The sequence below is a fragment of the Vitis vinifera genome, chromosome 5 (assembly GCF_030704535.1).
Source record: "Vitis vinifera cultivar Pinot Noir 40024 chromosome 5, ASM3070453v1".
NCBI lineage: Eukaryota > Viridiplantae > Streptophyta > Magnoliopsida > Vitales > Vitaceae > Vitis > Vitis vinifera.
Genome location: NC_081809.1, coordinates 8702948 through 8726884, shown reverse-complemented (window position 1 = coordinate 8726884; position 23937 = coordinate 8702948). Strand labels below are relative to the sequence as shown.

Here is a 23937-nt window from a genome sequence, read left to right as displayed (position 1 = left end):
TTTTACAAGTCTCTTTTTCATTCAATGCCCTTAGGGATGAATGAATGTATACATGAATATTCTTGGTGAATGTTGTAGATGTCATTATTTAAATTCTTAGTTTTCTTAGATGGGTTGTACACTCCATAAAGAGTATAAGATTTTTATCTTAGTTGTAAAAATCACTTTTTTAATTCTTAGATGGTTATAAGCTTTGTTCTAGTGGAGCATAGGATTTTCTTCATTATAAAAATCATATTTTAAATCCACTATGTAACTTAAGAGAAACAAGAAAGAAATTGAAGTGTCCAGTTACATCCATGGTAGAGACACTAGTCCAAAAATGTGAGTTTTTTGTTGGAAAAATAATCAGAAAAGGACTCAAGTGCGAATGATCCAACAACAATGCTCAAGTACCTAAATTAGTGCTTGAGTCGTCTTGAGTGCTCAAACACCCTTATACTCAAGTGATCTAAGAGTGCTCAAACACCATTTTCACCACTACAAGTGGCAAAGGACAAATTTTGGCATATTTAAGGACTTTTTAGGATTTTTTTTTTTTACCAATCCTAATTTGTGTTGTGGGGACCTTCTTGGTAAATTAGAATTTTTGAAATTCCAGAATTTGAGCTTACTAAACTTGAAATAGGATTCCTAAAGCCATGAAACTTATTTTCTCCATATTTTATATTTATTTCCTTTTTTATTGCATAGAAATATAGAATATAGTTTTTAAAAAAAATCTAAAAAAGATCATTTTGGAATTTTTCATGAAAACAAATTTTCATGAGTATATTTTCAAATAAAATATTTATTTAAATTGGAATGTGCTTGTTAATAAGGAATTTTTTTTTTTTTAAATGATTAAGATAATGCATTTTCCATTTTTAGATATCCTTGAAGATTCTTTTTTCCAAAATATTCTCTTTTTTTAGATCTTTAAGAATCGGATACTTTTATTTTGGAAAAGTTCTCTTATTTTCTAAATCTTTATAGAAAATATTTTTCTTATGACACAAATTTCTAATTTAAGAGAATTAATATTAATTTGAAAAAAAAATCAGGATTGCAATTTTATTTTAAGCTTGCCAAAATTAAATGAAAATTCTTTTTCAAAATATTAAGTGGGAGAGGACCCTTGGCAAACCCATAGCCTCTAAGATCAAGTCCATTTTTTTTTTTAATTCTATCATCATCTTAAAGACCAAAATCAAGAGATATGAATTTCCCTTTTTAAGACAAGATTATATATGTTAATAGTAGGAGTGACTAATCCTAAAGATAGAGCTCTTTACTTGGTATCATTGATGTTAAGGATCTTGGCTATATAGTTAACTTAAATATGAAGTGGTACAATCATCTAAAATGATCTCACTTGCATGGCCTAAGGGCTAAACTTAAAAGGTATGTTAATCTTGCCTAAAAAAACTTTCCAAATTTAAGAAAAAAAGATTAATTAGAGATGATCTCTACCTAGTATAGATCATGACCTACCTAAGTAGGCTTGATTCTTATGATAGTAAGATACATTGCATAGAAATATGTAGCTATTAATTAAAGAACACTACATTATTGCTACATTAATAATTTGCCTTGAATACTCAATTAGTTAATGCATGGTTTGATTTCACTGTTACATGAATCATGTCTTAAAACTTAATCACTCTCATTCACACTACAAACAAATTAACTAGACTTAATTATTTTCAATGGAAAAGAGACCTATATTTAATGCTCATATCAAAGAAGCTTAAATGGATAACTTAGGAGTTTGCTCCACCTATTCCCAATGAATATTCCTTGTAGGAAGAGAGGGAGATGCTCATCAAAAGTGGTATAAGGTAAATGAAAAGGCTAAGTGTATTATACTTAGGTCTTTGGATGAAGTGTTGCAACATCAATACATGTCTCTTGCTACTACTTATGACATTCTCTCTAGTCTATAAGAAATGCTTAGTAATAGAGACAAGTCAACTAGATGGGCCGTCTTAAAGACTATTATGAATATCAAGATGATAGAAGAAACTCTAGTTAGAAATCATATGGTTCGTATGATTAGACTCTTAAAAAAATGGAGATTCTTGAAGCTAAAAATGGATTGTGAGACCAAGGTTGACATGATCTCAGAGACATTGTTAGATTCCTTTAGGCAATTCAAGCTCAACTATTCCATAAATAAGATGATGAACTTACCAGAATTAATGAGCAAACTTCAGATGGTTGAGAGATTCTTAAATATCAAAAGGGTGTTTATATGATAAGTAAAGAGTTTTTCAAGTTTTTCTAATGAGAAGAAGAAAAACATCAACAATGGAAACACCAAATAAGGAAAGACCAATATTGGGAAAGAAAATAGCAAAGGAAATAACAAGTGCTTCTTTTATGGTAAGAAAGGTCACTGGAAGAAATAATGTCTTGACTACTTGAAAAAGTAGAAAGGTAAGTTTAATTCACTTTTAATTGATTCATGCTTAATGGTGGATAGATTCCAAGGCTACTAACCATATATATAACTCTTTACCATACACTATATGCAAGATCAAGGAAATGAAGACCAATTGAATCTAGGGAATTGCGAATACGAGGATAAATGGGTGTCCCACATAAGAATGAAAATATCAGTAACTATAGATATATCGATACTTGGATTTTAAGGATAAATTGGGGAATTATCAGCAGATATTTTGTCACAAAATATCAATGAACAAAAAATTGATCAAAACTCGTGGAAATGTAAGAAAAACTCTTAGAAATGAAATTAAAAGTATAATAGACATTGTAAAGTTGTTTTATTGAAGAAATTAATATATGTATGATACAATTTGAGATATTAAATTTAATTATATTGTGTTAGTTGACAAGAAATGTAAATTTTGTAAGTGTACACTCATTATGAAGCTACATGAAAGATTTGATTTCGTTAAATATTAATAATTTGTACATATTATATTGTAATGACACTTTAGTACCAAAATGATGATCGATGTAGTTCAAGGGAATTGGTAGATGAAGGAATCTCATCTTGTTGTTGGAGACAATATTGGTACCAACTCACTAAGCCTCGATAGTATTAATTAAAAATCCAAACATTCTATACATAAATCTCTTGAGTCCTGCCCACTACCTTTACATGGATGAGATACTTGGGGTTCACCTATGTGCGTGTATCAAATCCTCCTTACATTTAATACGAAATGTGTTATGACATTTGTGCAAAAGGAGAATAGCCAGACATGTCATACTCTTCATCGGTTGAACTTGAGCCCATTGCATAATTTTGAGAAAATTGACCATAACCCATCACATAAAGAGGGTAGACATTAGCCTCATTCACTAAGTCACTAAATTAAGTCCCTATACTCATAAACTCAAAACTAGCTGAAAATAACTCCTTGCTAAATAGTGTCATTGTTCATTTTCTTCCTTTATACGATTTCCCAATAACTTCAATGTCATGACCAACTCTTTTAGAGCCATGGTCTTCATCCTGTGTGCAATACATGAAATCATATTCACAAGTAAATGGACTTGGTAGATATTAACTTTCTTATTGGTGTCCAACATTTCCTGTATTATCACATTCATCATCAGTTCTACTTCATGAACCATCGTAATCGATAGTAAAAGTACCCATAGTGCTAGGTCTACTACTTTGCCTAACACTTGTGGAGTCAACCAAAGGTTGGAAATTCAATGACACTTAAAATGAATCCATAGTGTCTTTGCTAAAACTCTCACTATGAACTTCAAACAACACTCGATCAACATTAACACCAAATTCTCGAGCATGAATGGCAATTCATGCAATAGGATTTCTGAATTCATCATTCAAGTGTGGAGGTTTGACCCATTGGAATAATTGATTATCCTTTTCTTTACATACCTCAACTAAAATGCCAAGGAAAGCAAGGTAATCTTTCTCAACAACTTTATCATTTTTTGTCTCTATATTACATAACTTTTCATGTTATAATAACAAAAAAACTAATTGTTGCAGTTAAGAGTAAACTAGATGATTTCATTGCTTCATGTAGATGAGAGTGAATGTGCTCTAATTTCTCTCACAAACAAAAAATGATGCAATTTTTTAAATAACTTTGATGACCAAATTCTTTAATGTAGTCGTATGGTTTCCATACATGAATTACCATTCAGTTGCAATCAAATTCATAATTATATAAATACTTATGTTGTAAATTTACAATAATGATAATCAATTTAGTTTTCTATGAAGAAATAATACTCACCACGGACCATGGTTGACAACAATATTTGCTCGATCACCAAATCATCTCTTTGCATCTTGAAAAATTATTAGCTATGTATTCAAGATCAATATCATATTTTTAGTAAACATTCAAATAAATTAATGAATGAAATTATTGTTTGATTAGATTGGTTAATATAACAATTTTTAGTTTACCTCATTCCAAATTGACCAAGTGATTCAGCAATTATATCTAATTTAATAAAAATCTCATGACCGATTGAAGTAACTCGGGATTGTTGTCAACTTCATAACTATATTGACACCTTGGATTCAAGAAGTATGCTACAAAAAAATTAAGTAGAGTTAGTATTTTGTAAGAGAAAATTATATAAATCAAGACTAATAATTTATGAAGATAGATAGTACTTAATTACCTATTGCATGAAGTGAAAGTCTCAATGTTTTCTCCCAATGACCTTTCATTATTTGAAACATCCATTTTCTAGCATGTAGGCGAATGAGGTTCTCTTTTATCACTTGCACAAGCTCATACACAAAGGGCATTGTGAAAACAACTTCTGATTAATCCACGAGTCGAAGCATAATGTATAATGACTCATATAATGAAATTACTTTGGCCACTTTGTTCCATTACGGATGGTCAAACATTAATTTCTCCATTTCTTGTCCAATTTTTGCTTGAATGAGCTTGTGTTATGCTCATTCATCACTTATAAACAATTTCTTCAAATCAACCCATTTTTAAGAAGGTTGACAAGAGTAATATAATTGGAGGCACACCTCATAGCTCCAGGTTGAACAATATCTCCACCATAGAACTTTCTTATTTGTGCAAATAACCAACCATGGTTGTAATTGAAGTTGGTTATCTTAAGGGCATTACTTGTCACCTCTGCAACACTTGGTCTTTTGTTGATATCTTTAAACATTAAGTCAATGCAGTGCACCACACACATAGTCTAATATATATTAAATTTCTTCATCAACAACTTTCATTCTTTCACGAACGTCAACCCATTATCTGTGACAAGTCGGACCATGTTTTCTTCCTTGACATCTTTGATAACACTCTTCAACAACTTGTATATATATATTTGTGGCCTTTGATATTATTGGATGCATCGACTAACTTAAGGAACATTGTGGTCCCTTTTGAATAGGTCATGAAATTAATTATACTTTAATTTCGTGGGCCTTGTCCATCCATTGGGCATTATTTTGCACCCATATGTTTTCCATTTTTTTCTTTGTTGGTTCACATAAGCTTCCATTTCATATGAAGATGGAGGTTTGATTCCCATTCATGTCATTCATATGTAAAAAATATTTAAAAGATATTACGAAATACTACACCTACTTAAACAATATAAAAATAAAGTAATTAATAATTACTTGCATGTTATGCATCGATAATCATATTCTTGAAGTGGTAAGAGCTTGCTTTATGGGGTGCAACACTCTCATAAATGAAGACTTTGCTTATTAAGTGTCTCATTATTTCTATAATGGAACCACATTTGAATATATCTTTGATATTTTTTTGTCTTGTTGTAGAAGACTTATAGAGTGAGGGAGCAATAGGTGTTGATAGGTCTGAATGTTGCATACTGTGTGATTTGCACATCAGCCTTATGCATCACTAGAACGTGATGACTCCCTTGGTTTACATTTGTTTTCCACAAATGTTTCATATTGTTGTCGATCCCATTCTATCACGATGTAAACTACAGCTCGACAAGCATCCCACTCATCAAGGTGCATATCTGCCAGATATATGTACACATCTTCGTAATCATCATCATCATCATCATCTATGACATGTGTATGGTTGCCCTCCATTGTGCCTCGTAATTGAGCACATATCTCTTCAATATATGCAACTTTCTTTGCTTTTGCTTTGGTTTTTTTTTTTTTATGTTACATCTCTTGTATCTTTTCTTTCACTTCAAAAGGCACTCTAGGACACTTCTTAGTGTTGTTGTGCAAGTGTGTATGCACTAAATGGAACTTGAATCGAGTAATGCCTTCACTCCCCATCAACAGTCTACAATAGTTACAAATTGTCTCATTTATGTTCCCCTCCACTAGTGAAAAAAGCTTCCAAATTGGATCTTGCCCCGACATGCCACTCATACCACCTCTACTTCCACTACCATTCTCTTCAACTTGAACCATGCATAACATGAAATTGAAGTAATTTAAGTTCAATGTCTATTAATGAAGTAAAATACTAAAATTAAATCATTAATCTCATTCACTTATTGTAAATATATAAATTATATAATTCAAATGTATAACTATATTAAGTTAATTTACTTAAATTTATTGAAAATATACTAATTAATTGAAAAATGTACTAATTTAAATTCAATGCTATACTAACTTAAAAATATACTAAGTTAATTTATTTTCAATAGGTTATTATTACAATTGAATATCATTATTAATTTAAAATTAACTTATTATAAATCTACTGATTATGTGAATCAAATATAAAACTATGTTAAGTTAATTTACTTAAATCTATTGAAAATATAATAATTAGTTGCATATCTACTAATTAATTACACTTGAATATCAAAATAAAATTAAATCATTAATTTAAAATTAACTTATTACAAATTTACTAATTAAGTGAATCAAATATATAACTATGCTAAGTCAATTTATTTAAATCTATTGAAAATATACTAATTAATTACAAATCTACTAATTAACTACATTTGAATATCAAAATAAAATAAAATTATTAATTTAAAATTAATTTATTACAAATCCACTAATTAAGTGAATCAAATATATAACTATGTTAAGTCAATTTATTTAAATCTATTGAAAATATACTAATTAATTACAAATCTACTAATTAACTACATTTGAATATCAAAATAAAATTAAATCATTAATTTAAAATTAATTAATTGCAAATCCACTAATGATGTGAATTAAATGTATAACTATGTTAAGTTAATTTACTTACATATTGAAAATGTACTAATTTATTGAAAATTAACATTAAACTATCATTAAACTTAAACAAATAACTTAAATTCTATTAATTAAATAAATTAAATTTAATACAAAATAATTAAAATTTAAAGCAAACATACATTACAATAATTTAGCAACCTTGGCTAGGAGTTAATCCACAAACTTGACTTATAAATTCCCAAATTTATAAGATTTTGAAAAAAAAAAAAAAAAAAAAAAAGGCAATAAGAGATCAATACTCTTTGGAATGAAATGTAGATGAAATGGATTGAGAATCAACTATTTATAGAAAAATTTGTGTCAAAATAGTCATTGGAAAGTGATTTTAAAGTTAAAAATCATTTCTGACCGTTAGATCGAAATATGATTATTAAATCATCAAATAGTCGTTGAGATCACTTCCCAACCATTGGATCATCTCCCAAATTAAATCTAGGCCCTTGGATCACCATTCTAACCTTTGCATCATCTTTAAAAACATGGCTTGATTTGGGTCGTTGGGTTAACACGAGCATGATCTAAGCTGTCAAATCATGCCAATAGTGGAGCAGATGATCATTGCATACACGGGTGTGACCTGGGTCATTCCATCAATGCAGGCATGATTTTAGTTGCTAGATCAAGTTCATAGCGGAGCATTTGACTGTTGCATACACGAGCATGATCTAGGTTATTTGTTCAAACGCGAGTGTGATTTGGGCTGTCAGATCACAAGCACAGTGGAATAGTTATTTTTGTCACAAATCGACAATTTTTTATTGATATATTGTCAAAAAATCAATGATTTTTTTCATCCATAGCCGATCATTCCACGTATCATCTATTTGCTTGCAAAATAAATAAAAAATAAAAAAATAATATATATATATATATAGATTAAATTGTAAAAGAAAAAAACACATGTTTTTAAGATAAATTTATTTTCTAAATAATTTGTAAAAAAAATATTTTTTTTAATAATATATATATATATATATATATATAGATTAAATTGTAAAAGAAAAAAACACATGTTTTTAAGATAAATTTATTTTCTAAATAATTTGTAAAAAAAATATTTTTTTTAATAAAAGTTAAGAAAAATTCCTTTTTTAGATAAACTTGTACAAAATATTTTTTTTAAAATCGAAATTTTTTTATTTAATTAGTTTGAAGCATTATATAAATATAATTTAATGATTAAATTTATTTTTTTTCATTTTTTTCTTTTACTTTTTCTCCTTTTTTTTTAATAAATATTTTTTCTTAATTTTTTAGACATCAAATGTAACCTTAATGAAATAGATATTTTATAGTTTCTCAAAGTTCATATTAATGGGTGTGAAATTTAGGGATGATTAGTTAGAACAAAGGATTTTCCCATGCACACGAGATCCTCCCTTTCTCTTCATCAAATGTAGACTTCTAGCTTTAGAAACCGCTTGAGATGGTAATTAGGCATTCTAATCATATATGGAGTGCAAAACAAGCTGGTCGAAGGTCTTGGTCCACAAATTTTACCATTTCCAACTTAAGATTTCCACGCGTCAACTCTCTCAAAGACTTGTTCTCATCTTGAATCAAACTTGGTCAAATTTCTTGTCCATTTTTTTATAGAACAAAAGTAAATCTTATTAAATTACACATATATATCCACAAAAAAAAATTAATGAATAAAAATTTGTGCTAGAGTGTTGTTGGGTTGTCATTCCTACCCATTTAAAATTAGAAATATGGAAAGTAGGAAAATAAATATGGTAGGTTATACCGATAAGAGATAATAAAAATGGTTTAAGATGATTTTGAAAAAAAAAAATATAGGTGTTTGATAAAATTTAAGAAATACTACTAAGAATTTGAAAAGAAAAAAATACTTTTATTAAAAACACTTTAAATAGAAACATTGTCAAATTGACTTTAAGCTTCATAGGTCACAAATGAAGTAGATGAGGTAAGAGTTGTGATGTGTGCTGTCTAATGATGTAATTGCGTATATAACGATTGTTATGAGATTTGAGAGTTCCATTGTCTGATCTCTCAAAGAAAGAAAGATGAGAATGTCAAACAAAAAAATCGAGAGATTAGTAATTCCTTTGATGAAGGCCCCTGGTTAAAAAGAGTAAACAGGACTAATTAAAAAAGACTACCATATGTTGGTATTGTTACGCTCACTTGGGACATTTCATCTCGATACGTGATCAAGTTACTACTCATAGGCTTTGTCGATACGAGAAATTCCTTGAGGAAGAAAGAAAGACAGTAAGCTCTGTTTCACATCAGTTATGGTGGCTAAGTTGGTACCAATGGACTCTAACTTCCATTAAAAAAATATATTTTTCTTTTGAAATTTAATTATTTAAATTAATTCTATCTATCAAATTTTGGCCACCTCAACCAATGATTTAATTTAATTTGATATAAATACCAAAGTTATTAATTTTCCCTATTTCAAAATTATCCATTTTTCTAGAGTTCATGTATTAAATTTCTAGCTACATCATGTAATTGAGCTTCATGCTCAACAAACCGATGAATCCATTTGTTTTGCATGTACAATCATGTAATTTCATTTCATTTTCATTTCCATCTATTTGAATTTCATATTTTTATCTGCGAATTTGGATGATACACTTTTATTAAATACACATTATATTTAACAAGATAATATAAAGACAATGGATAATAACTAAATTATTTCAAAAAGTATTATCATTCTAATTTTTTTCCCCTACTTTTAGAAAAGGATAGAAACTAAAAAAATTCAAATAAAAAAATAAAAAAAAATAAAAAGTTGAAGCTGAGTTGGAGATATCAATTACAAGATATTTAAATTAAAAAATTTAAAGCTGCCAACTCGACCCATTTATTATCTCATCAATTGGTGAAGTAGAAATAATTTTTCCTTTATTTTTTATAATAATAATAATTAAATAAAAATAATAAAATATCAGATGGCGAGTAAATTGGTTTAACCCTAACAAAGAAAAAAAAGTATTATTTGTCTCATATTTAGATTTGGGTCATTCAAAAAAGTGGCCAGGAGATGCATGATGGAGGATGGGATGATGGATGATGGATGATGGATGAGTATCACCTGCCTTAACTAGAAAAGCAGGAACGGATCGTTACATGCTAATAAATCCCTTCCATTGATCCATGATAAACCCTAAAATGGGGTTGAGACAGAAAGTCTTTAACGTCATTTAAACTCTGCATTGACTTCAAAAAGCCCAATAAATACTTAGCATGGAAGGATAGATTCACCCTCTAAAAACTTTCTGATATTTGAGGGTTTTTTTTTTTAATTTTTTTTTTTATACTTTTTATTCATTTTCGGTTTCTTCCTTTTGATCATCTTCTTCATATATTGGAGTCCCGAATACAGCTTATCTGGGATAACATGGGGCTCAAGAATCTTCATCTCAGGCTCAAGGTAAAACTGTTTTGATAGTTTATATCATCTCTTTTATATAGATCAATGTGTTCTTCTCCATTTTGCTATATTTTCTTTTCTTTTCTTTTCGGCTTCCAAATGGAATACCCAGTTCTAGATTGCACCCATGGAATCACCAGTGATAAACTCTGGTCTTCTCTTTGAGTTGGGGAGTTGTAGAGAAATGGGGCATAGAAAAGTCGTCAAAATTCCATGGATGGTTGATCTGAAAGATGTTTGATGAATATGGCAGGCATTTAGGCTGAGACAGCTGCTGGTGGGGGATTCAAGGAGCAAGAAAAGACGGTCTCTTACCACCCAGAAGCCGTCTTGGATGGTGCCTATTTCTCATGGGTATCATGTAATCGAGGATCGATCTTTCGGAGGAGCTTGTGATTGTGGTTTCGAGGAGGAAAATTCAGACTCTGTGGTGGTGCAGAGAGAGCAGATTGAAGAGATGGAAGTCTGGTTTTTTGGAGTTTCTGACAGTAGAATCGGTGATGGAATTACGAAGTCCATGCAATCCCATTTCTTTGACAGGAAGCCCAAAGAGGTACGTCTGATTTTAGAGGAATTCTGCAATTTTTTTTTCCCCTGAATATACATATAGTATTAATCTTTCTGATTTTGTGAAAAAGTCAAGCCTTCATTTTCATTCTCTAAAAAAGCTATTGATATATGCATTTTAATTATTTTGAATATTAATATTGATATATGGTAAGGATGATAATGAATTGATACGTACGGTGTATGTAATAATTCCCTTTTTTCTTTTTAATAAGTGGGTTACCAAAAGTTGAGAATGTTACATTATGATTGTAGTCCCAAATAAGTAGAAAGAGCAAAGAAGCAATGAAGAAGGCATACCTGGGCGCAAAGGCAAAGGTGACAGAAATAGAGAACGCAGATGAGGCTTGGAAAGTGGGTTCAGCATCAGCCATGGTGATGAATGGGGAAAAGCTGGTGCTGGCTAACATGGGTGATTACAGGGCTGTTGTGTGTAAAGATGGTGTGGCTCACCAGATTGGCAGAAAGCACCGCCACACAGGCAAACAAAGTTGGATTCGTAGACTCATTTCAGGTATCTGTCACCTTTCCCATCATTCTAATATTAATTTAAGCCTTTTTATTTTGCTAAAATTTTCTACAAATAATCCCATGGTTTCTTAGTGAAATTTTTTTAGAAGATATTCAAAACACTTTAGCCAAAGCACTTCTATCTTTACTTTAGGACAATGTATTATTCTGCATAAACTTCTTCTTTCCTAGTTTAAAACTTCTTTTGCCAGTCAAAGAGAACTTTAAAGCAATCAAAGAGTAGTATGCCAAATGGGACCCTAGTCTTACTAAGAAGCAAAGGCAAAATCCTACCAACTAATAAGGCCTTACTACACTAATGCAAGGTACTTTTTTGTGGGTATCAATAAGGCACCATCAATCAAGCGCAAATCTTCGAATCCCATGACTTGATATCTACAAATCATGTAGTGTCAAGTGTACATATTCGGTGTCATGGTCTCATATTCAAATCCTATTCGTTTGTATTATTATACTTTCATCCCATTTATTTGTACCTTACCCAACGATCTAAATTTCAACACACATTCAACAAGTTGGGGAGTTTGGTAGGCAATGATTTGATGCCATTAGTATTTTTGAAACTAGTTTGAGTTTACTTTTAAAATGGAAGCTTTTATTCATTATATCTTAAGTTAAAATCCAATAAGAAGTATATTACGAATATTAGAGAATGAAAATAAAAATTCTTTTGTTTCGGTGCTAGCATGTATGTAAGTTTGTATAATGACACTGGTTGATGTTAGGTGCTTTCCACATGCCTAAAGTTCGCATGTTGGCATTCAACTCGGGCACTACAGGGGATGATAGGCAACCTAAAAGCTTGGGAGTGTTTGTGGGTGCTGAAAGTATTGATTCCAATACAGAATTTATCATCTTGGCAAGCACTGGCATATGGGAGGTAAGACCAGGAAACAACCTACCAAATGCATGAATTTTTCCTTCCTTTTGATATGCCTTTCTTCAAAGTGCTTTTAATAAAAACATTTCCTCTAAAAGTGTTTTTAAAGTGGGAATGATTTTAAAAAACGTTTCTAGTATTTATAATACTTGAATGATAAAATATTTTAAGTATTAAAAATATTAAAAACACTTCCTAGAATCACTACTGACCTCTAAGTATTTTTCCAACTTTCTAAAATGATTTCTAAATTTTGTTAGATCTCTAATTTTTCTTCAAAAAGATTGTTTAGACTAGAAATGCTCAATTGAGGGTACCTGCTTTTGTGAAGGTGATAAAGAATCAAGAGGCTGTGAATCTCATCAGGCACATAGAGAATGCACAAGAAGCTGCTGAGTGCTTAGCAAAGGAGGCTTTAACTAGAATGAGTAGGAGCAACATTTCTTGTTTGGTCATTCACTTCGACTGACTCACTCATACACTGCTGTTGCCATCATTGCTCAGAGTCCATGAATAGACATTTTGTATGGTAAATAACAATAAGCTAGAGAGACCGGAGAGATTTTTATAAACAGGAATTTAGCGTGCGTGTGTGTTGTTTTTACGTGTGATTTCGCGCTTGGCGACCGTTGCCCTGCAACTTTCAATTTTCCTTTATTAAAAGAAATAAAAAATAATAGATTATTGTGTAAACTTTTCAGGAGAATTATATAACAAGCACAGATTTCCTGGGATAATCAACCTCTTTCTAACGCCTTTGGTCTTCATCAAAATTAAGATATGAATACCGAAAGCGTTTTCTAAAGGTACAAAATTTTCCCCTCATCTTTTCTGCCAAAGATTACCTGTTTTCATCAATCAAATGCAGAGAGAGACAATCCAATTGGAACTGAAAAAAAGATCTGAATGTACAAAATGACCCGGTTTTTTTACAACAATAAGGTTAAAAATAATTATCATTCTTATAAGACAGCAAAACGATAAAACATGCATTTTCAACCATTCACAGCTAAAAGGGGCAAAATAATAAAAGCATGCTGCTTCATCACTTTCATGCTGTCAGCTTCTTGTCACTTGTCTTGCTGCGAAAGGGCGACAACAGAGAGAAGGATCGAGAAGCTGCAGCCAAATGAATCATATCTTTTAACTCAAACACATTCATTCGCTAATAAATAATGCCCAGGAAGAAAACAAAGGGAAAATGTTACTAAGATTCTTGAATGAGTGAGCACTTACACTTCTGTGCAGTTGTCCCGTCGGTAGGGGTTTCGTCTTGAGATATTAAATTCTTCAATGTATGAACTGGTGATGTCAATTGAAAATAGATGGGTCAGCTTTTGCAGAGGTTGTGTATGTATATATGTAGATATATAATCAAACCACCACTGGAAACTATCATTGACATAAAACTTGAAGTATATATACTATCAATCATCACATATGCATATGCCAAGTCAATGAAAAAAGGAGGTTATTTGATGTAAACTGTTACTACAATCATGCTAGGAGCTTGACTTGAGGAATATTGGCTCCTGATCATTAATAGAAATACTCAAGGAAAACTTACTCAAAATAGAATCACTTCTTTGTGTTGATTTCAATTATGAATTTATATATATATATATATATATATATATATTATATTAACAATGATGGTATTGCTGTGATGGGTTGTAGTAATATGACTTGGACAGAATCATGCATTCTGTATGTCATAGTTCATTAGTGCAGGGTAGGGGGAATTGCAGTTACCTTCACTAGAAGAAGCAGCATTTGATGCATATTCATCTGCCTCAGAACCATTAATACTTCCATTATCTGATTCAGCATGCCGATCACCTGCAGCTGTGCTATGGCTCTTCCTTCCAAACTTCAAAAGCCTTCTAAATCCTTTCGACTCCTTTACCTGAGCCTTTTCTTCTGGAATCTTTTCTAGTTTCACGTCTTTAAAATCAGATACAAGTGCTTTAACAGTGTCTGCTCCTGTTGTTGCCATCTCTACATTTGTTGGGGGGGCTTTGCCGTACTCTGAATTTTCAGTACATGGATCTTCTAATGAAGAATTCCGAGCAAAAGGGGCTTGATAAGGTTTTTCAGCAATCTTGATGCTTGGCAATTTAAGTGATCCCTCTGGTTGGCCTGTTGCACGCATTGTGACCTAACCACAGAAGATATATAACAAAAGTAAGATCATTGACATGGTTGCCAACCTACCAAACTGAAGATACCATTTTAACTGCAGGGGAAAATTGATTTGTTTTCTTCAGCAACCTCAATAAATCACGAAATATTTTTTCACATTTAAATGCATGTCAAAATATCATTGATTCTTCAAGTATAAAAGGACAGATGCAAGGGAATCATACACATTAAGATCAGGTCAAAACAGCCAGGTTTATGCATGCAATGCAATAAAATGCTTCCTATTCATATACTATATTATTTATCTGTGTATATTGTATTCCTGAACTTCCATAATTACAACATTCAGCAACTGTTCAAATGTCTTTACTTTTACCTGTCAAATGCTAGGTGGAATGATCATACTATATTATTTATCCATGTATATTGTATTCCTGAACTTCCATAATTACAACATTCAGCAACTGTTCAAATGTCTTTGCTTTTACCTGTCAAATGCTAGGTGGAATGATCATCCATTTAAATTCGTATAAAGCATCAATAAATAACTGAGATCAAAGCTATGTTCTTTATTTCTTACCAATCCTGCCTCATAAGAACTGGGCTGCTCTTGTAATTGGCACTCAATGGGTTCTTTATCAACTCCATCCATGGTAAGTGGTGAAGGTGGTGCACGAATAGCAGCATAATCAGACACCACCTCATTCTTCACTCCAACTTCATAGTTATCATATTGACCCTCTTGTGCCCCCATCTTTTCTTTTGACACTTGAACAACAGGAACAGACGGCTTCTCACATTCAAGCATTACAACCGTCTTCTCAACTACTGGGTTCTCCTCCATATCACAGTGAGTTGAAATTTTGTCACCTTTCCTCTTCAGCTCAGCACCTCCAGTTGTTCCAGAAGACTTGGTCACATTCACTTTCTGCGTCATCTCTTTTGCTGCAGATTTGTTCTGGACCACATCAAGAGGGCCTTTAGATGTTCTAATCTTAATTTCTGGAAGTGTAGCACCCTTAGTTCTGTCAAGATTAATAATGGCGGATATTTTCTTGCTTTCAGGCTCATCAGATATCTTTGGTTTTGGTACTGATTCAGCACTTCGCAGCTTCACCGAAGAAACTTGATGGCTGCTGCTCATTTTAGGCTCTGATAATCTTCTAATTCGTGCCATCGATACCTTTGGATCAGGTGTTAAACCATTGTTCTCTTTCTTAGGTTCAGGCAAAGCTGATACTGACCGGCTTAACCTGTTCTCAGCTGAGTGGCTGCCATTACTCGTTCTTCCAGGTTTAGAGACTTTCTGAGAATCACCAGAACCCAAAGAAGCAGTTCTGACAGTGTATCTTTGCAGAGGTGATGATGATCCAGGCTCAGAATCACTGAATTTGGATCCTTTGAGAGAGCTTGGTGAAATTTTTGCCGGCAACCTTTTTCTAGTTTGCTGTGAGGATAATGGTGATTGAGCAGGGATTGAACTGCTTCGTGCTGCAATCCTCTTTTGCCTCTCTATCTTCAGAGTTTCTTTTCTTTTCATCTCTTCCTCTTCCTGAAAAAGATAATTTTGTGATATAAAATAAATTAGTTGGAGTACCTAAATGTAGCTAATCATGCCCTAAGAGAGAATTTCTGATATAAACTAGCCATAGAAACTGGTCAGATATGTTCTAGCCAACATCACTGGACACTTCACTCTACTATTCTAACATTTCAATGTGGAGAAAATTGTTGAAAAAAAGGTAAGCAAAGTACCTTTTCTTTCTTCTCTTTCTGGAGATCAGCCTTAAAGGTTCTTAACCTCTCAGCACGCGCTCGTGCTTCTTCCAAAGGACTCAATTTTGAAGGCTTTCCCTTTCTGGTTGCTCCCACAATCTTCTTCTTGTCTAGAGGATCTGGACTAACTTTGGGCCTCCGGTCCTTATCTGACTTCTTTGGTCCTTGCTTAGCATCAGCCACCACTTCCTTCTTTCTATTAACCAGTGAAGCAGCATCCTTACCATGAGCCTGCATTTCATATTCTAAAGCAGGGTCATAACCAGTTGACCCCTTTTCGGTTCCACGCTCTGGCATCAAGGTTAAATCATCTGGCTCGTAATCAATTTGCCTTTCCATCCTATTAGAACAGTTTTCTGCATTTTGAAGTGCTGATGGAAGCTCAGAATCCATATCAATAGCATTTCTATCATCAGCTTCAACATGATCTATTGACCTTAATGGAACTATATAGGATTCATCAGCCATATTATTTGATATTCTATCCAAGTTACCAGTGGTACCTTCAAATCCATTTATCGCCAGTGGATCTGTAGAAGTTGTGAAATGCAACTGGTTTTCTTGTCCATGAATCATAAAAGCATCATTTGAAGTCCTTCGATATCGAACTCTTCTACCATCTATTTCTATGTATTGCACATCCATCTGGCCATCAGTGGATCCACTAGCACCACCAGAATGACCCTCTCTTCCAGAAATCAACAGTTCATCGTTTGACAACTTTGGCCTGCAGGTCAAATTTCCACTAATTTTATGAAATTCAGTCATCCTCCCTTCTCGGATTTCACCAGTATCCCGTTCAGCAATAGCCAAAGGATCATCACCAACTGCACTTTGCCTCCGTTTCACTTTAACCCCCTTTTCCATGGCAAACATGCCTTGGTCCACAGAACGCTTATCTTCATCAGCATCTCTCAGCAAATAACTCTGAAATGCTTGCCAGTGTCCAACATCTGGTTCCTTCTCATAAGTTCTGTCCTCCTTATCAGATGACTTTGATGCATCCATAGACTTTGTGCTGCTTTCTTTTCTTTTTGAGGATCTCAAAGAGCTCTTATGCTTCATTTCAGAAGCATCCATCTGTAAGTCTCCAGTTTCCTCATCAGTTTCATTGGAATCAGACTGTGATTCACTACCTGAAGAATTCTGCCTCTTTGAAGTGATGTAATTGATGTTTCGAATGACAACGACACCTGATTTCTTTTTACCTGAACGGTTAGCTTTCTTCCGCAATTCTGGACTCTGTGAAGCTTCCTTCTCCAACTCCAAACCATAGCTTGATCTTGTTTTGGAAGCATCCGCATCCCATGTCTCTGATTCTGTATTGCTATCCCTACTATCCATAGAATGCCTTTTTTGACCCATTCTATAACCAGGGCTGAATCTAGAATCCTCCATTGGTGGGTATGGTGGCTGAACAAATGAGCCATTTCCTGGATAGTTCTGATAGTAAGGCATGCCTTGCATGGGATATGGTTGAAAGACTGGTACTGCACCAGGTGGTGAATGAATGGGCCAGGGAGGGAACATATGATGTGGAAACTGGCCTTGAAAATATTCTTGGTGACCCAGAGGTACTTGGTGATCCATGGGAGGCTTCTCATCTATGAAAGAAAGCAAATATGACTCTGATCAACTCAAAAAATATAAAGAAAAGATCAAGTAGAAACTCAATGCCACATTAAGGATTTAGTTAGGGTACGAATAACTTCAAGAGAGCACTGTAACAAGGAAACTCGTATATCTCCTAATTGTTAGCAGGTGAAGACTGAGTCAAGTTCCTATGATGACCTCCTTCATCCTCGGTCTATGTAATGTCATTCAAAAGACCCAAGGTTATCTTATTTTCAACAAGGATGCTTGTCATACACCTTCAGGACCGTAAGATCTGTGTTGCAATTCATTTGTTTAAAGGCCCTTAGCTTAACACCCTCTATTCACATGTGCTACCAAAAGTTTTGTTTCATAAGAAAGATTAAACAACCTATTTTGTGCATCCAAATGTGATGTTTCATCCTATGTATAATGAAAAAAATACTAAACCCTCTCCATCAAAGATATAAGTATTAATAACCTGGTCAAAAATTAGAAAAAAACAGATATTATTCATGTGGAGAAAAAAAATAATGTAGACTCTCTATAAGCCCATACCTGCACTTGCATCAATACGAGCTTTTCCGTTATTTTCTGAAGCCAACTCACTAAGGGATTCAGGCCATGCTTCCCTGAATTCTTTCTGTTTGTTGACCATATTTGAAAGGGTAATGCCTGATGGGTTCATGGAAGAGAAGTCGGATTGGCTGGACATCGCTTCAGCTGCTTCAATTTCCAGCCATTGGCCAGTTTCATGCTTGCTTTTCCATAAATCCAAAAATCTTAAACATGCATCCCTGTTGTATGCATAAATCCATCATCATCCAGAAATAGTTCTTCAACAATAACAACATCCATTATTAATGTAAAAAAAATAAAATAATATAATGAAATAAATGGTGCTTACATTAAACGTGAGGCTCCAAAGCATTCAGCAAATGACAGCAAAGGTGTCATGTGATCGATATCAAAACCAGCAGCTACAGCACGAGCAAAAGCCATCCCTTGCTCTTTCTGAAGCACAGTTTTGCGTGTTTCCAGGACTTTTAAAAGCTGAACTCTGATTAATAGCATAAATAAAAAATTATATAATATTAATACTATGGCAGAAGCGTTTGAATTATTGAGATGAATAAAAGATATAGGTAGATGTAGCAAGCACCATAATCTTAAAAATCAATACAACATGAAGATATTTGCCACGCATACTTATTTGCCTTTTTATTCATAACTTTCTAACTTTATCTTTGGAGGGAAACTGGTCTATTCTTAAGCAGGACACATTTTAATGCTTTTACAGATATAGATGGGATATTCAGGAGTCAATATGTAATTTAATCCATGATTGACATTAGATTGAATTTGAATTTGTCGCAATAACCGAGACAGACTGCATTTAATAAGCCTGTATGGCATAGGTGTTGAAGACACCACTATACAATTGAAGGAGGAATCTCCTTGTCATGGATTTGAAATATTTTGACTGTTTAATTGGCTTCTAATTGTACATATAACAAATAGCATTGCAGGTAAGTGGCATCCCAATTATACTTCTACAAGCATGAACTCCCAGGAAAATGAAGGAAAAAAAATTACGTCTGCATCAGCAAGTGGAAGCTGCTACAAGATGAAATTATGCTACTGCCCCCACATAAACTTTCAATTAACAATTAGATTTGCATAAAAAATAATGTTACTCATGGTAGTGGTAGTATATACTTTGAATTTCCCTCCTGTGTAGTTGATCCATTGGCTTCAGGTGGATGTGCACCAGGCTGCAAGACATTCAAAGAAACCAAGTCAAAAAATTTCCAGACTTTGCATTATCTAATGAGGGTTTTCACATTCAGCTACCTTGTAAAGGACAATTGCTTTCTCCTCACTTGTATCTAGGACAGGCTTGCTACCTGTTCAAAACCAAGCAGGCATAATTATTAACCAAAAAAAAGAATACTATTGAAGTTAGCAAAAAAATCGCCTTCACATCTGCCTCCCAGTATTAAGATCTGGAACAGACATAATCAACCAAGCGCAAACTTGGTTGATAGAATCTTTAGCTATAAGATGGGGAAGAATGCAAGATAATACCATATAAAAGAATTTCATGATCCATTAAAGAATTTCAAATTTAAAATATATAAAAAAAAACAATAAAAAAAAAAACGCTGTCCAACTAAAGAATTCATATAAAAGAATTTCAGGTCAAAATGAAGAAGCAAGAACAGAATACACTGTCCAACCGAGAAGAAACAAACAGAAAGAATTCTAGCAAGACATGCATAATATGGGCCTGACAGCAGTACCTTCAATGCTTTCAACAGGCTTTGCTTGATGATCTACTACCTGACACACAAACAAGCTGGATATGACCATTTTATGACAAACAGATAACAGATTCTGATGAAGTTTACTTACAGCGCTCAACCCTAAATCGTTGTTGCTCTGAATTGCAATTGCTTCCCCAATCTGTATGATCTCAGATTCTATTGTGTACACCCGTTCCAATACCTCTGGAGTGCTCACAAATCGAACAAACCTAGAAAAACCAACACATATCGGTCAACCATGGCATTTGATGGGAAGAGAAAAATCAACAAAGAACTATGTCAGCTTTAACAAGCTTAATGCAATGGGCTACTCAACTCCAAACCCTAGTGAGAGCAAGATTCAAGATGCCATGTAGTCATCAAAACAATGTGAAGCACTAGCGCAATAGTTACAACAGATAGATGTGATCGATTCACCAACCGCTTCAACAGTGGAATAATAAGAAAATTGCTAAAAAGAGAAAAAAGAAATTATAAATCTACTAATCAAGAATCAACTCAGCTACTGGAGAGCAGCTGTCTTAGTGTCAATTTCTAATCTCATTCTGTAATAATTTGAAGCTCCTCAAAGAATCAATGCAAAATCCTAAAAAGTTGGCTGGATGGTCATCTCCATTGTTTAAAGTATTTGATGTTAAAGATTTGTATCTCAACTATTGGAAGATGAGAAGAATATAGAGACCTAAAATGTATAAGGCACAAAACAAATACATATTGCCAAGAAGTAGTGTCAGCGAAAAATAACTATAGCTACCACAAATGTATTCTCTATTCCTTTACAATGTCCCTCTATCTCAGAGAGAATTATCATGTGAATTAGAGAAGCAAATAATTAACAAAAAAGGAGAGAAAACACAATCTTTACTCTTTTTATTGATTTTATAATTTTTTTTAAAATGTTTTCACAACAGTCTTGATGATTAATGTTAAACATCCTAATCTTACATGGTATTAGGATAGAATAGCCCAGTTAGGTTTTATCATATTACATATGGCAACTGAGATTACACATTGCTCCATAGTTGGTTTTCTATTATTTGAAACTTCCATTTCACAATCTTTTACACACTATTTTCATGTATCACACCATATAGGTTGATATTGAGACTTACTGAACCCGGGAATATCATTAGTAAGAATGATACCTAAAAAGCTCTCTTCTACCTTGGGTATGGAACATTGCCTGTTTTGAGTCTGTTTTTTATCCCCTTTTACTTTAATGTTCTTTTAGTCTCTAAGTGCTCCTTTTATACTCTTGAATACCGCGGCTGCACCCTTGCATCTTTTAGAAGTTTGTCATACAATTGAAACATTTATCACATGCTAAAATCAAATTTATCTAGTGAAGAATTTCAGGGGCATTCTCAGTTCACTAGTCAGCTCATCCTAAAAGCATCCCTACCCAACCCAATCCTATCATAAAGCGAAACTTTCTAGTAACCTACAAGATTCTTCACTATTGATTTAGAACTTGTTTGGGATGACTTTTTAACATCCATGTCAATAGTTTTAGGAATTATATTTCAAAATGGCTTTATTAAAAATGAGGATAAATTTGAACATTTAAAAAAAAATCAAATAAATAAAAATCTGCCTCTTGGTCATGTTTGAGGAAAAGCCTGCTTTCCCTATGTCTCCCATTTTAAAAAATATGAATAAATCATATTTGGAAGTGTGGTGTTCATGTTTTAATAATTGATCCACAGTCTGCCATAAAGGCAAGCAATATTCTCCAAATCAATCAATACCTAAATGGGCACAAGTCACATAAAATTTCAGTGTATCTTACGAGACCTGCCATTAGCCAAACAGAGTGAATTTCCATAAACCAAAATGAGTTTCCGACAATGCCAATATGTATATGTTAAATACATGATGAAAAATCAGATTGTGAGAGAAGCATCATAAAACAGTACAAACCTTTCCACAGTGCCCTTGGCAAACCATGTTGCATCACTGCCAGGTTTTGGTTCAAGAATAATTGAATAACCACCCTTGGCAATCTGATCCTGAGCAGTCTTCAAGTGGGCAAGAAAAGGATTCAGCAAACCTGAAGCGATTTTCTCCGTCTTCCCATTCGCAGTTATAATCAAATCACACCTGACAAAGAAAGCAGTCAGATTTCCATTTGAAAATTGCCGAATGAGTGCTAGAAAACTATATTCTCCACCAAAATCCATAGCTCCTGACAACTGCCAAAAGCGGACAGAACCTCAGAGGCCAATTAATTTTCCCATTAACATTGTCATTTTTCATTTTGAAGCCTTGAGGAAAGTTAAAACACTTCTCCTCTACCCATCTCCATCCAGGGCAATTAGAGCAAGATTGCAAATTAGCAAAACCCATTCACACACACAACCCAACAACCAAACATCCCACTACTGGTAGCTCATTTGGCAGCGTTCCATCCTTTTTTCTTGTTTCTAAAGCCTCCTTTCCTATTCATACGTTGATTTCTGATTATTTTGTCCTCATTTTCATTTGGATTTTTTTTCTCAAAATTCCTCTTCAGTGTTCACCAAAACTCCTCCCCCAAAGGCCTATATACTTTTCTACTCAAAATAGGAAAAATCCTCCCAAAAGTACACCCGAACGGACCCTAAAAAAAATTGACAACTGAAACGTTCACCACCAAGATTCACAAACAACAACAACGTCCAAACCACCCGATCCCGAAAAAGAAAAATGTACAAAACACTTATCAGATCGCTACAGTAACCAAGCAATTATCCAATCAAATAATCACTGGGAAGCGCAGCCGCCACTGACAACAGAAACTTTACCTGGTCCGAGTCGGTGTTAGCTGGAAAACAGCCGAGTCCAGCAGAGTCGAAGATTTCATCACTGCGAAAAGCAGACAGAGAACACGAAGAAGAAGAAGCTTCGAGTGTTTCTCTGCTGCTCCCCGAAATACGCTTTTGGAGTTTGATCCAGAAAGTAAGGGTTTTGGAGCTCAGAGCAAAAGGTTACAGAGCCAAAAGAGTGAATGCTAATCCTAATTCCTAAAACGACGTGTATTGATGGCGCTTTAGAGAGAGAGAGAGAGAGAGAGAGAGAGAGAGAGAGAGAGAGAGAGAGAGAGAGAGAGGGAGCAAGAGAGAGAGAGAGGGAATCCGAGAGAGAGAGAGAGAGAGAGAGAGAGTGCTGGTCTCGGATACCCACTAGACAGCAAAACCGGCGAAGAAGTATCGTGTCTCGCGTTGAGGTCAGCTGATGTAATAAGGGGAAAAGGTCGGAGGTATTTTCGGTATTTGGGATGACATTAGTGGGCAGGGCAGGCTGGCCAGCCAGGCCATAAGGCGTGAGGAAGGGATGCGGCGAGATTTTAACTGAGAAGTTACGAAATTAGCCCTGATTCCTTCTTTTCAACGGTAACGTTGTTGCCATATGACTAAAATGACAGTATTTACTTAGAACGTGGCCTGGACTAACCTGCGCTTGGAGTGAAAAACACTTGGTTTGACCCTTCACAAATGGCCAATCACATTTTACCACGTTAGCAATTCTG

General features: G+C 33.6%; 2 protein-coding genes across 2 annotated transcripts; one reads left to right on the top strand and one right to left on the bottom strand.

Annotated features, from left to right (window-relative positions):
* Nucleotides 1-10294: 10294 nt before the first annotated feature.
* Nucleotides 10295-13284, top strand: LOC100245916 (putative protein phosphatase 2C-like protein 44). Its single transcript, XM_010651807.2, has 5 exons — nucleotides 10295-10613; nucleotides 10867-11166; nucleotides 11436-11694; nucleotides 12437-12591; nucleotides 12923-13284. The coding sequence occupies exons 1-5, from the start codon at nucleotides 10581-10583 to the stop codon at nucleotides 13058-13060; spliced, it is 885 nt and encodes a 294-aa protein (XP_010650109.1). The 5' UTR covers nucleotides 10295-10580; the 3' UTR covers nucleotides 13061-13284.
* Nucleotides 13285-13454: 170 nt separating this feature from the next.
* On the bottom strand, nucleotides 13455-23585 carry LOC100251059 (COP1-interacting protein 7). Its single transcript, XM_010651806.3, has 13 exons — nucleotides 23213-23585; nucleotides 22350-22529; nucleotides 20518-20638; nucleotides 20406-20445; nucleotides 19957-20009; nucleotides 19822-19877; nucleotides 19010-19162; nucleotides 18661-18899; nucleotides 16489-18113; nucleotides 15314-16285; nucleotides 14344-14749; nucleotides 13828-13893; nucleotides 13455-13710 (listed from the first exon to the last, which is right to left on the bottom strand). Exons 1-13 carry the CDS (start codon nucleotides 23269-23271, stop codon nucleotides 13643-13645), a joined length of 4038 nt encoding a protein of 1345 aa, XP_010650108.1. The 5' UTR covers nucleotides 23272-23585; the 3' UTR covers nucleotides 13455-13642.
* Between the last annotated feature and the right edge of the window lie 352 nt (nucleotides 23586-23937).